Source organism: Rhinolophus hipposideros (assembly GCF_964194185.1).
Source record: "Rhinolophus hipposideros genome assembly, chromosome: 19".
In the NCBI taxonomy this organism is placed as follows: Eukaryota; Metazoa; Chordata; class Mammalia; order Chiroptera; family Rhinolophidae; genus Rhinolophus; species Rhinolophus hipposideros.
Genome location: NC_138065.1, coordinates 37,322,039 through 37,340,526, shown reverse-complemented (window position 1 = coordinate 37,340,526; position 18,488 = coordinate 37,322,039). Strand labels below are relative to the sequence as shown.

At 35.3% G+C, this 18,488-nt stretch overlaps 1 protein-coding gene across 8 annotated transcripts in view; it reads right to left on the bottom strand.

Moving 5' to 3' along the window:
* RPS6KC1 (ribosomal protein S6 kinase C1) overlaps positions 1–18,488 on the bottom strand; it is a 141,881-nt gene that overhangs the window by 65,551 nt on the left and 57,842 nt on the right. For all 8 annotated transcript variants that reach the window (XM_081026976.1, XM_081026974.1, XM_081026978.1 and 5 more), the window contains one exon: positions 2,910–3,025. In XM_081026976.1, the coding sequence (XP_080883102.1) occupies positions 2,910–3,025 (116 nt within the window). The remainder of the gene's footprint in view (positions 1–2,909; positions 3,026–18,488) is intronic.

Below are 18,488 nucleotides of genomic sequence, written 5' to 3'. Positions count from 1 at the left end.
AAAACAACTTGCTCTGTCTGGAGCAAGAAAAACTCTCCTCCAGCCTCCTTGCCTAAGAACTGAAAAAAAAATCCTAGTATATCTAAATCGATTCACTAGGTACCCCTATTTACCTTTCTGACCCAAGTTCCCATTATTCTACATGGCCCTTACCGTTCTCTCTTTTATTTCATCGATTATGTACCAATTTTGGGCCCTCAATTATACACGAGGGTTTGCAAGAGCAGAGACTGTGTCATCGTCTTTCGAGTAACTCCAAAGTATATCTAGTTTGACACCGTACACAGCGTCTTAACAGAGGCTTAGTGAATATACAACCTAATACAATCAACTTTCCTATATTATATCTCCTGTTTCATTTTCATTAGAAGCTATGCATGAAGGGAAATTCTGACTGATTTCCAGAAAGGAAATTTCTGGTTCCTTTCTCCAAGTCAAAAGCTTTACAGCAGGCTTTGTATGTTTATTTTCCTAATAAATTATTGCTCATAGAAGTGATTATGGGAAATGTAACAGGGGGTGCACAGTAAGTATGGTGTTTGAATAAGTACAGGTAGAACATTCAAAGTTAACATTAATGAAAAGAATAGAATACTGGTAATTTTGACTCCCTACAACTTTTACACTATTTATAGACAAGATGGATTTAGTAAACAAGTAAGTTCACAGAGGCTCATTTTATTTAACACTTTTATTATAATGCCCCCCAAAACAGAATTGAGAACATACGCAATAGGACTGCACACAGGGAGAATTGTCAACACCATAGAAAACAATAACTGAATGCAAAGTAAAAATATTCCATTTCAAAAAAGTATAACTTAATAGTGAAGAGTTAAAGGAAATAAACTTAATATAACTAAAACAACAATGATTAAAAAACAGGAAAAGATTAGCAAAGAGTACAGAACAGTCCCAATAATTAATAATCTGAAAATGAGTCTACATATCTCTTATTTAAAACATATTCATTATGTTAGAATAAGTAACAAGAGTCTATTACTTCCAAGTTGGAATATAATCTTTTTGTTCCAAAAGGAATGGTCTAACACTTAACATCGAAAATTCTCACTAATAAGTATAGTTTTGATAACTGCATGTTTTAAAAGGTCACAAAGGAAATAAAAAGGGCTCACAAAATTAGTAACAGTTTTAATGATTCAATGAATCAAGATTAAGTATTGAGTTGTTTTTAAACTAGAAAATTGAAACATTTTATAATTTTTTAAAAGTATAGGGCCAGCCCAGTGGCTCAGGCAGGTGTCGTGTTCCTAATGCCGAGGTCGCCAGTTCGATTCCCACATGGGCCAGGGAGCTGTGCCCTTTACAGCTAAGACTGTGAACAACAACTCTCCCTGGGGCTGGGCTGCCGTGAGCAGCCGGAGGTTGGCGTGAGCTGCCGTGAGCTGCTGTGGGCTGCTGTGTACTGCCATGGGCTACTACTGTGTGCCGCCACGAGTGGCCAGCGGCCAGCGTGAATGGCCAGCAGCCAGTGTGAGCAGCCAGTGTGAGCAGCCAGCAGCCCGCAAGAACTGCCACGAGCTGCTGTTAGCGGCCGACCGACAACCGGTGACCGACTGCCTCAGCCAGGGTGAGCGCAAGGCTCATAATACCAGCATGGGCCGGGGAGTTGTGTCCTACACAACTAGACTGAGAAACAATGGCTTGAACCGGGGTGGGGGAACAAAGGGGGAAAAACAAAATAAAAGTATATAAAGCACTAAAAAATGTAGAAAAAAGCATATAAAGGTATATAAAGTAGCATATAAGGGGAGATGAAAATAGGACTAAAACTAATTAATCTAATCTCATACATGTGGCTTATTGGCTGGTCTTTTTGGCACTTGATTTGTATTTGTATGTGGGGGGTGGGGGGGAAGAGTGTTTCCGTGTGTGTGTGTGTGTGTGTGTGTGTGTGTGTGTGTGACTTAAAAAGAAAAAAAAAGAAAACTCATTTAATCCTAAAGACAACCCAGCAAGGAATTACTATTATCCTCATTGTTCAGATGTAGAAGCTAAGAGGTGGTGTTAAGTATCTGTCAATCTTCCATGGCTTCAAATGACAAAGTGGGGATATGAAACAAGCCTGTTTGCCTCTTAGAACAACTAAGAAAATAAACACTTTCTCCTATCTCCAGAAGATATGATTCTTAAATTGTATCAGAAAAAAAAACTTAGTTTTATATAAAGAAAAAAATAACAGAAAAGTTTCTTCCAGAAATTTACCAAATCCAGATAGCTAAGACATAAAAAAAATAAGCCACACCTCCCTTTAATTTCAAATACATAAAAGAAGCTGCAGAACTGTTATTCTCCAGAGCATCTGAGATCTTGCTCCCCGGCATATGTCATCAGTCTGGCTCAAACAAACTCTTATAAAAATTCTCTTAATAAACAAATAAATAAATAAATAAGCAAGCTATAATATTCCTAATGTTCTGAGGATTCACCTGCTTTCTACACAAGACTAAAGGTAGTCCCAATGACCTACATATCCCTGTTAGAATTATGCCTTTATAATTCTAGCAGCCACTTATAGGACTTATGATTAAATGATTAGTTTTAGCATGAATCAATAAAACTTAGTTTTAGCAAGAATTATAATTTAAGAAAATTTAGTATCGATTACTTTCTTTCTACACATGAGGATACCAGGGATAGAATAAGGAACAAAGGGCCAAGAAAGAGGAGAAAACAAGCCCCCTTTTATTCCGCTTTTGGTGGTTTGCTTTAAGGCTTTCCTTCCTTAGTAAGGAAAAGTAAGACTTTTCCTTATTACCAATAACTTAAGAAAATTATTGATAAAATGCCAAAGACCAAAATTCTCAAACATTCTAATTAGAAATAAAGCTGAGAGACAAGACAGCAAAAATGGCAAAAGAAAATACAAAATGGAGCGTAAGACATACCTGAGACACATCATCGAACTGAGGTTTTCTATAAAAGCTACAGAGACTCTCTGCTCGCATGAGATACTCTGCTGTTCTTCTCTTCACAGCTTCTCGCCGGGTAGGGCTTGACTCTCCTAAAAGGAGAAAACAAAAGTCAGGATATGTGAAACATAAATTAACTTTCCTTTATCCAATCTGAAGGTTAACTTCTTTCTACCCAATTCATCACTTGTTCACATTTCTAACTGAAAAGAAGAGCGATTCAAAACAGACATCAAAGTGATTAGTATCAGCAAGGTCTAAATATCACCTGCATGAATTTTATTTATCCAAATTCTGAAACTCTCCTATTTAAATATGGATAGAAAACTTGATGTTTTACAGGAGGAGTCGATATATAAGAACTGTTGTATAAAAAGTTCTGCAGACAAAACACTAGCCTAGCCCAGAGAGTATACAATAGTTCAACTCAACAAATAGGACAAAGTGCAATAGATGTTTAATAAGACCTGTGACATGAATATGACATGCTATAAAGTACCACCAAACTGGAGAATAAAATTAGGGTAACTGAATTCACTCTAATTGATTTTTATAAGTGTCACAGTTTTTTCATTAACAACAAATTGTCACCCATCCTACAAATGAAAACAAGAATGTGATTGAAATCCCTGTAATATGTAATTATCTGAAAGTGACAAGTCATTTACCCTGTCTGGCTCTGTTTCCCTAAACAAACGGTATTCAAAGTGGCCTCCATTGAACTCCAGATCTCAAAACAGAGGTGGTCCAGCCCATAGCATACGGGATTCTCTTCTCTCCAGAGTAGGATGATCCTATGCTTTTATTCGGTTCATATGGTACTTGACAGAGAACGTTTCATGGCTGAAAGTCAAAAACTTTAAGAACCATTGCACTACTTATGATCTCGAAGGTTCCTTTCATAAATAATATTCCATACTATTCATGACTCGTTTTTATGAAAGCACTTAACACATAGTACTGGTTTTATAACTGACCCTATGCATCTTCTGAATGAAGTTAATAAAAATCAAGTTATCATTCCAGAAACCCTGGTTATCTGAATTTTGGCTCTGTCTCTCACCAGTCTTATAAACCTCTTTCTTCCTCATTCCCTAAAATGAAAACATACCTCAAATGATTATGGATATTAAAGAAGACAACACACATAACAGATACTACAACAGAGACAGTGACATAGGAAGCACTAAATTGTAAAGGTCTTCAATCTTGATTTTTCTCTCAAAACCAAACCCTACAAAATAATGTTACCTGGTTTGCTGAATGGAAATGACTGTATTTTAGCAAAGAAGACAAAAGACTTTTTGTAGTCTTTTCCCACGAAAGACTACTAGCGGGAAATACTCTTATTTCTGCCTGGAACAGCATTTTCTCCATTTCTTCTGGGAAATGCCTCCTCCTCCTCCCCGTCTTTCTCCCCCACTTCTCCTCTCCTCACCAACTCTTACCAAGTGGTTTGAATGAAAACTGCTATCTTGTTTGAGATTTCAATCCTTCTAGTCAATACATACTAGTTAAAAAAGGGTCACAAGCTAGTCCAGTCACAGGACCCCACCTTCTTGGCCACAGCTGGAGAAGGGAGAAACTGGCCCAACACAAACTGGACCAATCAGTCCTTCTCTGTTATTGACACTGGAAATAAGAGGAGTGGAAACTGCCAGCAGCCACAGTTTCTACCAATGAGCAAAAAACCTACCTGAAAGAAGGAAGCTGACAAAGAGAAGCAGATAGGAGAGACACACATATAAAAAAAATCCTAGTGTGATTAGGGTCCCTGATTTCACCTGAACCTATATTCCTGCCATTCTCTGCCTAAGATAGTTCAAATGTGACTGAATACAGACCTCAAAGAAAAACTGCAATAAAGTTTTTATTGCAATTTTGCTAAATAACTTTCCATTCATAGCTTTTACATTACTATTCCATCTCTTCTCTCCTTAATTCCCAAATATAACTGGCCTTAGTGAGGGGGAAAAAATCTCTTTTGCTTTTTAACTGTGGAACAATCTATATTCATTAACTCTCCAGTTCCTCAAACCTCAGTTAAAATATTAGTATGTGTCCTGCTTCTCATCTTTAAATTTATTTAATTTCTAAATCCAAGGTTTTTATTTTTCTCAGTTGAAAAACAGATGTAATCTGTGGTGTAAGTTATACTTAGGTGTAAGTATAACATATTTCAAGGGTAAAGTTTGCTACATAAGTAAGAAACTTTCCCTATTTCTTCACCTACTAGCCCTTTGGTTTTGAGTTTGCTGTTCATGGACTCTAACTGCTAATTCCATTATCATTAGTTCGTAATCATTTCAGATTATACCTTTCAAGCCCTAATTTAAATCCCCTTTTACAATTTTCAATTCCTCTTAGGCTCAACTCTAGTAGAAACTGCAGCAATTTAATCTTTTCACTCAGTATGATTAAATTTTAACAGAACTTCAAATTCTGCTTTATTCGAATCAACTTGCCTCCCAAAACAATTTGAAAGTCAAAAATGCCAAGAATATGGAACCCCCAATTAGAGCTAGAGTTAAAAACCGTATTTTGTGACCAAATCGCTGTTTTTTAAACTTTTGGGATTTCTGCTTTCTAGGCAGTCTCCATAGGAACCGAGAAACAAGAACCACAAGCAGCAGTTGAAATGGACTCCTGCTGACTATAGTGGTTCAGCTTCCATGGAAACAACAACGAAGTGATGGAAATACTGGAAGGCTTTTAAAACGTAACCTTAAACATACATACTATGACTCCTTCCTTATCAGCCCCTTAAAAGTGGGTCACAACCACTGCTGATCAATAGCAGCAGTCAAGGATGAAAACAACCTCTGCGGCTTTCTGCTGCTGGATACTTACTGAGGTTTGTGAGGCCTGTACTAGAAAGAAAAGATTAATGTACAGATTTCAGGAATACTTCTAACTGATCAACTTACTGCTGGATGTGACTTTAAACAGGTTTTAACTGATAAAAAATTTTTAATTGACTCGAACCTTAATTTCTTCATTTTTATTTTAAAATATACACTACCCACAATGATTATTTTTCAAGGAAAACTAAGTTAACTGGAATTCAATTTTTAATCCCATAAGAGGTCATGTGGCTATTACCCTGTTTCTCTGAAAATAAGACCTAGCCAGACAATCCACTCTAATGCTTCTTTTGGAGTCAAGATTAATATAAGACTCGGTCTTGTATTATAGGGTCTTAGAGTAGAATAAGACCTGGTGTTATGTTATGTTATGTTATGTTATGTTATGTTATGTTATGTTATGTTATGTTACATTAATTATATTAATTCTATTAATTATGTTAATTATATATTATATTATATTATATTATATTATATTATATTATATTATATTATTTAAGAGCCGGTCTTACAGGATAGTAAAATAAGACCAGGTCTTATATTAATTTTTGCTCCAAAAGAGGCATTAGAGCTGATTGTCCGGCTAGGTCTTATTTTCAGGGAAACACAGCATTTCTTCAGTAATATATCCATGTAGACACTTAATAACTGCTCTTAAAAATGGATACATTATTTTACATTCTACCTAAAGATAAACCAATACCTTCACTATGTTTCTCTACATTTCTGTTAATCGTTCAAATAAAGCAAGAATTTCCATTGGGCTTTGGTATTCAAAAAAGAAAAACTGCTCCCATAAAAGATATCTTATGTATTCACTGTATCATCCTGTATTTCTTTATCTTATCAATCACTGATCAGGAGAGAAGATGGAAATATGGTGATTTAAAGTGTAATCTGTGAAGAGAATGTAGCTAAAATGACCAAAAAATTCCAAAGTTGTCACTGAAATTTTTGGAAACAATGGATTGCCTACCCTGCATTTCTCAGAGCACCAACTGCTTTAAAGCAACTAGGAGAAGTTTTATAGAAGACATATTCTGTAGATAATAGAATCATGAAGTTCTAATTTACCCAAGAAGCCATCACCATTTAGCACTCCTTCATTATATCAAATTCTATTTACAAGGGATATATTACCTTCCCTTTATAAAAGAAATTAAGGCTTGGGGATATGAAATGCCTTCTCAGTTACAAAGTTAATATTAAAAAAAGCCTAAAACTAAACCGGGTCTTATAGCATCACACACTTTAAGTAACTAAATTTGAATTAGATTATTCTAGTGTTACTGAGCAGAACAATAAAAATGCAGAGTACAAGACTAGCACAGGTGAGTATGTGAACAAAGGAAAAAGAGAGAAGCCTATCAAACAACACAGTAGAGTAGAATCAGAGAGACAGAAAGAGACTGAAAATGACAGACAAGCACACAGAAAAAGGGGTGCTGCAAAGAGGTATAAATTTCATACCACGTAAAAGAGAATGGGCCTTTCTGAGAAAAACTGATCTCTCAAACATCCTTGTTACCCAAGGATTTCCTTGGAAAACAGAGGTCTTTTCCCATTTAACCCACAAGAAAGCAAAAAGGCATTTTTACTCATAAAACTACCATGTTTCCCCGAAAATAAGACCGGTTCTTATATTAATTTTTGCTCCATTAGGGCTTATTTTCAGGGATGCCTTATTTTTTTCATGTACAACAATCTACATTTATTCAAATACAGTCATGTCATCTTCTTCTGGAATATCGTCATAACGTACTAAATGCATCCGTTTGGCTGAGATCTTAACTGGGGCTTATCTTCGGGGTAGGTCTTATTTTCAGGGAAACATGGTAATGAAGACCAGTTTCACAAACTAGAGTAAAAAGTAGTTCTTCCAATTCTGTTACTCTTCCCTTAGTCCCTAAAAAGAATATAGCTAATGCCTTGTCACTGGTTCAACAAAAGAAAAACAATGCTAGAGGAAGAACTGGCCATGTTAGACTTCTCGAAAGACAGTATGTCTGTATGTCTTGAAAGACAGTATATCTGTATTTCATGGGAAATTTTAAGGGATTTTTAAGCGTATTTTGACTATACTTGATTTTCATCACATACACAGAATTTAATCCCCACAGAAGACTCTACTTAGTCACATCTTATATTCTTATATTTTTCTATTCCACAAACACTATCCAATAGGCCCTATGAACCTATCTACACTCTTAGTCAACCGTGCTTAGTTTTCATTCAAATTTATCACATTAGAAAACACATCTAAACTAACATGGGTTTGTTGGAATGAGTTTTGTTTGTTGGTGCTTTTTTTATTTTTTTTTAACAACTTTAGCCACATAAAAGAATACGCCTGTTTGAGATGACCTTGGTGGTTATAGTTTTTTTTTAAGTGCTGATTTATTATATTTAATGGTATTTTGTTCTTTTCAGGTATAGCCTACCATTTATGACTTATGCTAAGTGTTCTGACAACAAAAGGCAACCTTGAGAAGAACAGTAATTTATTGTTCTACACATCTACAACTCTGGAGCCATCAGCCTTTCTGTGTATAACAGGAGCCCGGTCAGTCAGGGAATCTGTTTCCCATCTGCATTTAACCAGCCCCCTATAATTGTCTTTACAAAACCAAGTTATGTGACCCCTATGAGTTCAGAGTCACCAAAGAAGAGTAAAACCAAAGTCATAATAAAATTCCTGCCCATGCGTTGCCTCAATTATGACTGCTTTCAATGTTGTGAGCAGTTTTTCCACCACCAATAATACTGAATGAAAACTCACACATCATTAGATCATAGTCTTAAATGCCCACAGAGACAGCCTTCTCTTAGATTCGACCATTTTCTTTTGCTCCCTAACCTATTTTTCTTTGTTTTGCAATTTTAAAGGGGAGTACCCAAAAAAGTAATCATTTAATCCCTTCAAAACAAAACTGCCTGGCCAATCTCTTTGTGACAATGAACTTGTCAATAAATAATCCCCTAAGTGTCCCTTATGATAATAATAATAATTCCTTAAGTGTCCCTCATGTGCTAATCAAAGGCTTCTAAAGGATATAAAGATTATTAAGAGCTAGAGATATGTTGAAAGAAAAAGGAATACAGAATTCACACCAAGGAGCCAAAATTTTGCCTTATGATATGGAATAAAAATCACATCTCCATAAACTCAAGAATCTTTTATCTGTCACACTGGTAAACATGGGAAGTCCCCCAACCCCCAACCTCACACAGGCTTGTGCTCATGTTTCATTGGCTATAAGACACATCTTTAAGAGAAATAGTAAATCCTTGAAAGACTCTAAAGTCCAACAATTGCTTTCTTGAGGTCCTGATGTTGAAGCACAAATTTTTCTTCTTAAATATGTAAAGTGATCAATAGAATGACTGATTATAAGCAGCAAATTCTTCTCAATCCTAGAAGTTTTACACACTCCTTGAATGTGTCCCACCTTAAAAATTAAACTGACTTAATGGATACTAGATTTAGAACAGATTCCACCCCATCTTTCTTCAGGCTGATTTAACATGTACACATATACACATATATATTATGTACCGGGATGCCAAAAAAAATGTATACACATGACTTGTATTCATCTTTTGTTATTGGTAGATATTGAGTATTACAATTTTAATATAATTTTTCCCTTTCTTAAAATGTGTATACATTTTTTTGGCACCCTCTATATATATGTATACATCTCCAAATTTAAACAATTCAAAGAATGTGTCAAGCAATACTCCCAAAGCAGATGACATTTAAAGCTCATTTCGGGATAACAAAGAAAATCCTCCCCAGCAAATGGCTTTCTTTTAAGTAAGCCACCAAGAAGTTCTCCATACCACTTACTCCCACCCTTCAGAAGAAGAGATATCTAACAGTTACTGAGCATCTATTATGCTCCAGACACAGTCATCTCAATGTTTGTAGTCATTTCATTACATATAGGAGACCCTCAATAAAATTTTGTTAAACAAATGAATGGAGAATAGAAGATTTTGCACCAATATTACCTGGTCTGATAACAATACCTTTATGCCTAGAGATGCTCCAATTACCTCTTGCTGTAACTTAGTGCCTTTCTCTAACTGAAACAAATGTTACATCAAATGCCTGTCAAAAAAAATGTATAATTATAGTCTCTATCATTTGTGTAGGTGAAATGCATAAAAAGGAATATAGAGGAATACAGCATAGAACTGGCATGGATGGACTAAAGAGAATCTACATTTTGATTTAATTTTATAAAATATTGTCATAACAGTATCAATAAGGAAAATACAGCACAGATATTCTAATTAGAAACCATTGTGTAAAATAGAATGAAGTATACAAACACTCTTTTTGTTTGACAATTGCAATTTTAGAAAATGTGTTTCTTAATAGTTTGCAAAAATACAGTATGTCTGCACAATGATCTAGTTATTTTTCAAATGAAACACATTTTGAGACCACTCATGGCAATACAGTAAGCCTTTGAGGAAAAGCAGATTTACGTTTCCAATACTTCCTGAAAGAGGACAGATAAGCTGAATTTCTGTGCAATTTATACAACACTCAATGTTTAATTACAAAGATGTCATTTAAGCTATAAATTGCATGAAACTATGTAACTCAAATAATTACAAAACAATGAATAACTCTTTCTCAAAGTACCTAATCACCTGCTAGTACTGAAAGAGAAGGAGCTTTCCATTTAGGGATTTTTGGTTTACTTAAAAATACTCAGAGATATCCACATTTCTTCTGAGCAGAATCAAGGTTTTTTCAATAATCACAGGGATTAAACCAACCCTCTCATTTTAATTTTTAAAGCTGTGTTGCTAAAGACATAAAAATGTGATACTGATGACAGAGACCATCTAATAAAAAACCCTTTGCGAATCCCCATCTATCTCTCTGCTTCTGCTAGAGAGCAGCTGTGCCTCAGAGATTCACATGAATGAAAATATTTAGATGAGAAACCACCCACTTAGTTTATTTTCCATATGACTTTCCTGTAATTATTTTGTAAACTGTTCACACAACAATACATAAAAACATCTGCAAAAACAGGTAATTAATGTGTCAAGCCAAACTAATGCATTTTTTATGGTGTCCATGCTTCGTCAACTGTAATTATAACTCTTTTTTTAAGCAAATGATGATGTGTTTGTTGCAATGTGCAAGTGGTTATTTTAGATGCTCTGTTTACTGTTCATACAATCTGAATATAAAACTCCACAGCTACTTTCCCCCACAGCAATGTTTTACCTAGCTTTTTGCAGAAGCAGGAAAGTGGTTCTGTTTTCCAAGCTATAATTTCCAGTAAATATTTTTGGCATTAAAACATGAAACCCTCAACATAAAAGTTGACACCAAAATAGCCAACAGTTCAAGAAACATATGCCAGCAATATCCATGCAGACTTTCTTCCTTCAATTGTAACCCTGCAGGAAATACAGCATTTTATGCCAATCGGTTGCAGTTCGCCAAGTCTCCTGAGTATCAGAAGTTTTTAATGTATAATATCCATCACTGTTTTAAATGTATATCCATTCTACCTAAATCCACCAAATACATGTATCTTTGACATGAGACTAACAAATGAAGAACAAAATCCTGCCCAAAACAGTTTCACATGCAACTTATCCTGCTTGAGTTCTGACGTGAAAGATCATAATTATTATTGCTATTATTACTACATAATAACTAATATTGCAAACCAATAACCATCCTCAGATGGACATGCCTGAAGGCCCAAGGCACGTGATCTGTAAAGTTCTGTTTCCAGAGTTAACAAAATCTAAAATTAAGGAAAAAGCACACCCTACATTATTTTCTAGGGTCCCTTCTCTTTTAAAAATTTTTAAAACATCTACAGAAAAACCTTAGTGATAAAGAACTCCAAGGAAACAAGATTTTTCTATTTACTTTCACAATCAAATTTTTTAGAATTAGCCCTCCTGGACCTAAGTTCACGTAACTCTTTATTTTGATCCAGATATTTCTAAATTGAGTATTGGCTACTGCGATATGCTACAGGTGTCAGATCAGCTGCCGGATATGCCACAGGTGTCTGTCTCCACCTGGGCCCCAAAAAGAACATGAGAAACGTATCATAGCAAGTCCAATGACAGTTTCCCAATTGCCAAACCTGAGCTTTAGATCAAATGCTTATTTTGAAAAATTTGGGGTTGGGTTTGATCAACACAGAACAAAGCCCTAGTTCCAAACATTCTGCAATAAGAAAATACATGATCAAGACAAAAAGGGCAACAAGACAGAAGCTTATTTATTAAAACTAGAAATCAAACTCGGGATCAGCTATGCAAGAAGTCTAAATACTGAATTCCACTGCTTATATAGCTATAAATGTAAAGGTAATAATGCATATAATGAATGCTATTTCAAATGGCTGAATTCTACACATTGTCAAACCTTCAGGACAAATACACCGATGTCTGTGAGGAATATTGTACTGATATACCAGACGGGGCATTTTAAGCCTATTTTTACAAACTACTTCCTACACATATTTTGAAATTCAGCTTATTTATCACCTCCTCCAGAATCCTTCCCTATAAGCTTTCTCTTTCTACTGGTCAGGCACCCGTTTATATCTATCTTTAGAATCATTCTCATTCCAAAATGTTTATAGAGAATTTCCTATGTAAGAGACACTATACTAAAAGACACAATAATGGAAAATTCCCCGCCTTCAAGGACATTACAAGTAAATACATGTTCATTCAATAAATAAGTGCACACATAATTATTTCATTATAAATACAATAAGTATTTGAAGCAAACAGTGTGCAGCAAAGTTCAGGAAATATATTCTGGTCTGAACAGAGGTAAGGAAAGGCTTCCTTTAGGAAATGTCATTGAAATTGCCAACCTGATGAACCAGGAGGGGTGTCAACTGAAGCAGCCCAGTAAAACACTCAGGGCTCACCTTATGTGAAAGTTCTGACATTTGGGAAGGACTTTGGTGCCTTCTAGGAGTTAAACAGCGGCCACTGTGGCTAAAGAAGAATAAGAGAAAAGGAATGGTTCAAGATGGGCCTGCACAGGGAGGCAGAAGCCAAATCATTCATATCTTTGTAGACCGTCTTTAAGTTTCTTTAAGTTTCATCCTCAAAGCAACGGGTTTAAATGCAAGAAAGTGACATGATTAGACTCCATTTTCAAAAGATCACTCAGACTACTGGCAGAGAAAGAATGGATTAGAATCAAGCAAGAACAGAAGCAGAAAAACCATTTATAAAGTTGTTAAAGAAATGATGACAGAGGGTGGGACTTCCAGAATGTCAGAGTGAGAAGCTAGACAAAACCTCTCCCCGGACAAAAGTAGTCAAAATTATCAAAACAATTCTGGAAACTAACTAGACACATACAACAAACTGGGAAATATTTATATAAGAAGTACTGAACTGTAAGCACTAAGAGAAGCAAGGGTTTTAACATGGAGCTACTCCCACCCATCCCCTAGCACAACGCAACAGAAGATGCGAGGAGCACAGCCTTCCTGCTGCTGGAGGGAGTTGGTCTGATTTGTCTCCAGTGAAAAGCTCCATGCTATTGAAATCAACAGCAATCAATGACAAACAACAGACAAGCCAAAATTTTAGCAGGGAAATCTAGAAAACAAGACAGTCATAGTGTGCTTTGATAAGCTCCAACATCTTGAAAGTTATACATATACACAGAAGAGGCCATAGAGGGCTCCAGCGATTCGCTCATTCCTAGTGAATGGGAGGCCTAACATAAGCAAAAACTAAAAACATACCAATAACCGTCCTAAAATGGACGTTCCTGAAGTATGTGATATGCCAGGACGGACTTGAATTTTGAATGCCCTAACCCACACAGACACTCTCAGCAAATGACTGAGCCTCAATGACTCATGCAATTTAAGCACAATATCTAAATAATCACTGGCCAAGGGTCCGGGGGGATATTAGCGTCCAGAGTTGCTATATTACCTACAATGTCAAGTTTTCAACAAAATATTATGAGACATGCAAAGAAACAAGTATGGCTCATAAAAAGAAAAAGCAATCGATAGAAACTGTCTCAGAGAGAACTTACATGTAAATCTTCGTAGACAAACACTTCCAACAACTATTATAAATATGTCCAAAGAACTAAAAGAAACCATGTTTAAGGAATTTTTAAAAGTACAAAGACAATGAATCATCAGATACAGATTAATAATAAAAACATAGAAATGGTAAAAAAGAAACCAAACAGAAATTCTGCTGTTAAAAAGTACTCAACAGCACATTGAGCTGACAGAAAAAAGAAATCAACAAATTTGAAGACAGCTTAGTAGACATTATCCAGACTGAATAAAATTAAACAATAAAAGGGGGGAAGGAGAGAACAAGACTCAGACACCTGTAGAAACCATCAAGAACACTAACATACACATAATGCAGTCCAAGAAACAACAGCGAGAAGGGGAGGGGAGGAAAGGCAGAAAAAAAATTTGAAGACATAACAGCTGAAAACTTCTCCAAATATGATGAACATTGACCTACACACCCACGAAGGTCATCAAATACCATGGAAACAACAAACACCAAGAAGAATAAACTTGAGATCCACACATAAATGCATAATAACTAAACTGTCAAAAGCCAAAACAGAAAATCTTGGAAGTAGCAAAATGTGTAAATTAATCATGTATTAGGGAATCTCAACAAGATTAACAACTCACCTATTACCAAAAAAAATGGAAACCAAAGGCAGTGGGATGGCATATTTAAAATGCTGAGGGGGGGGGGTGGTGAAATACCAAACAAAAATCCAATATCCAGGAAAACTACCTTTTAACAATAAAGGCAAAAATAAACATTCCCACATAAAAAATGAAAGAATTTGTTGGTAATAAACCTACCTTACACAAAATACTGCCGGGAAAATAAGGAAATGACACCACAGAGGAACTCAAATCTAACTGAATAAAGAAACTGAGTAAAGGAAATTACACAAATATAACAAACAGTATAAATATTTTTCTCATTTCTTCTCCAAATTAGTTTAAAAGTACATTTAAACAATAATTATAAAACAACACTGTAGGGTTTACATAAATATGTACCATATATGAAAATACTAGCAAAAAGGAGCAGAACAGAAACGGAGCTATATTAAAAGCAGTTTCTACATATTACTAGAATTAAGATAGTTTTGCTCTGAAGTAGGATGTTGTAAGTTAAAATACTTATTACTGTAATCTTCAAAAAATCACTACAGAAAATAAGAAACTCAAAATGATACAGTCTAATATATAGAGAATGATGCACTAGAAAAATATCTACTTACCATAAAAGAAGGTAGTAAAAAACAAGACATGAGACAAATAGAAAACACATAGCAAGATGGCAGACATAAACCCAACCATATTATTAAATCAGGGGTATCCAAACTTTTTTCAACGTTTTTCACCAAGGGCCATATGCGGTAAAATACACAAACAGCCGGGCCACTCACTCAAGGTGTAGTACGTATTGCCTCACCTGGTTTATTTAAGTAAACTAAAGATATTTTTGGAATTTGCTGCGGGCCAATAAAAAATGGATCGGGGGCTGCAGTTGGCCCGCGGGCCGCAGTTTGGACACCCCTGTATTAAATACACTAAATGTATATGGATTAAACATGCCAATCAAAAAATAGAGATCAGGGGGAGGCCAGATGGCTCAGTTGGTTAAAGCACGGGCTCTGAACCACAAGGTTGCCAGTTCGATTCCCACATGGGCCAGTGAGCTGCGCCCTCCACAACTAGATTGAAGATGAGCTGCCGCTGAGCTGCCCGAGGGGCGGCCGGATAGCTCAGTTGGTTAGAGCACAAGCTCTCAACAACAAGGTTGCCGGTTCAATTCCCGCGTTGGATGGTGGGCTGTATCCCCTGCAACTAAGATTGAAAATGGCAACAGGACTTGGAGCTGAGCTGTGCACTCCACAATTAAGATTGAAGGCCAACAAGTTGGAGCTGATGGGCCCTGGAGAAACACACTGTTCCCCAATATTCCACAATAAAATTAAAAAACAAAACAAAAAACATATCACAAGACTGAATTTTTTTTTTTTTTTTTTTTAGTATCCAACTATATCTTGTCTACAGTAGATAACACTTTGATTCAAAGAAATACACAGGTTGAAAGTAAAAGGCTGGAAAAAGAGATATCATGAAAAAATAAGAAAGGTGGAATAGCTATACCAATATCCAACAAAATAGTTTTCCAAAAAAAAAAGTTAATACAGACAAAACCAGACATTGTATGTTTAAAAGTTTAATTAATCAAGAAGATATAACAGTTATAAACATGTATGCACCTAATAAGTATCCTAAAACAGATGAAGGAAAAGCTGACAGAAATAAAGGGAGAAACAAACAATTAAACATCAGTCAAAGCTGTGTCAGTAATTGCTAAAACAAAGAGACAGAAAACCAGCACTGATGTAGAAGACTTGAGCAACAATATCAACCAACTTGAATTAACTGACATCTACAAAATACTCCACTCAAAAACACCAGAAGACACATTCTTTACAAGCACACATGAAACATTCTCCAAGACAGACCACATGCTAGACCACAAAACAAATGAGCCTCGATAAATGTAAAGGAATCTAGATCATACAAAGTATATTCACCAACCACAAGAGAATTAAACTAGAAATCAACAACTAAAGAAAATTTGGGAAATTCACAAATATTTGAAAATTAAAGATACATTTCTAAGTAACACATAGGTCAAAACTAAGCCCACAATGGAAATTAGAAGTATGTCAAGATTAATGAAAATGCAAGCAACATATCAAAGTTTATGGGCTGTCATGAAAGCAGTGCTTAGGAGGACTTTATGGCTTTAAACATATTGAAAAGATCTCCAATCTTTTTGACCTAAGCTTCCACTTCTTAAGATGAAATATAAACTATGAAGAACAAACTATGCAAAAACAAAGTAGGGGAAGCAGCAGAAACCAGTAAAATAAAAAATAAGAAAACGGAGAAATCAAAATCAAGTTAGTTCTTTGGAAAGATCAACAAAATTAACAAACATTTAGCTCGACCAACCAAGAAAAAGAGAGACATCAAAATGAAAATACAGTAGTATCTCAGTTTTCCAACATCTCGATTGATGAACATTTCAGTTTATGAACGCCATAAATTTTATGGATCTATGGTATCATTAGATAGTAAAATTCATGCTTAAAATTGCAGTTTTAGGGGTTGATTTTAAAGGTCTGGAATGGATTAAACCATTTTGCATTATTTTCTATGGGGAAACTGTGCCTCAGTTTTCGGACATTTCAGAACTCGGTCTTCCAGAACGGATTACGTTCGAAAACCAAGATATGTTCACTGTAATGAACATATCCATGACTCCCAATTAATAATTCTTTATTTTTGCCTTAATTTTTTAAATATATTTTCACTAGGTATAGAATTCTCAGTTGACAGGGTTTTTTTCTTCCTATATGTTAAAGATGTTAATCAACTCTTCTCGTTTGCATTGTTTCTGACAAGAAATCTGAGGAAATTCTTAATCCTTGTTCTTAATTACATGTTTTTTCCTGCCTGCTTTTATCTTTAAGATTTTGTCTCTGGTTTTGAGTAGTTTGTTTATAATATGGCTTGGTGTAGTTTTCATGTTTCTTATGCTTGGAGTTTGTTGCCCTGCTTGGACCTATACAGTCATGCACCACATAACAACGTTTCAGTCAATGACGGACCCCATATATGATGGTGGTCCCATAAAATTATAATGGAGCTGAAAATTCTTGTGACCGAGTGACATAGCCATCATAACATCATAGCGCAAAGTATCATTCATGTGTTTGTGGTGATGCTGGTTAAAACAAACGTACTACAATACCAGTCACATAAAAGTATAGCACATATAATTACAGTAGTAGGCTACACAACCTTGGTTTGTGACACTCTATGATGTTCACACAATGACGATATCATCTAATGATGCATTTCTCAGAATATATCCCTGCTGTTAAGCAGCACATGACTGTAGAATGTTTTCATCATATTTGGAAACCTTTCAGGTATTATTTACTCAAATAATTTTCTGTCTCCCTCTCCTCCTTTCTCAAGGGTTCCAATCATACATAAAGAAGTTGTTCTATAGCTTACTGATGCTATATATTAATTTTTGCTTTATTCTTTAAGCTGTGTTTCATTCTGGATAGCTTCAATTGCTATATCCTCCAGCTCATTAATCCTTTCTTCTACAATATCTAATCTGCCACTAATCCCATTCCTTGTATTTTTCATTTCTAATACTGTAGCTTTCATCGCTATGAGTTCAATTTGGATCTTCTGTAAATCTTCCATGTCTCTACTTAAATTTTGAATATAATGAATACAGTTATAATAAGTTTTAAAGTCCTTCTCTGATAATTCTAACATCTGTGTCATTTCTGGGTAGGTTTTGATCGATTCATTTTTTTCATCATTATAGGTTATATTTTTCCTGCTTCTTTGAATGAATAGAACATTTTTAATATATGCCAGCCATTGTGAATTCTATATTATTAGGTAGTGGGTATTTTTCTAATCCTACAAATATTATTGAGATACAAATGTTCTGAGATACAGTTATGTTTCTTGGGAGAAGTTTGATCCTTTTGGGTCTTGCTTCTAAGATTTGTAAAAGTGGGCCTAGAGTACAGCTATTATTCCAC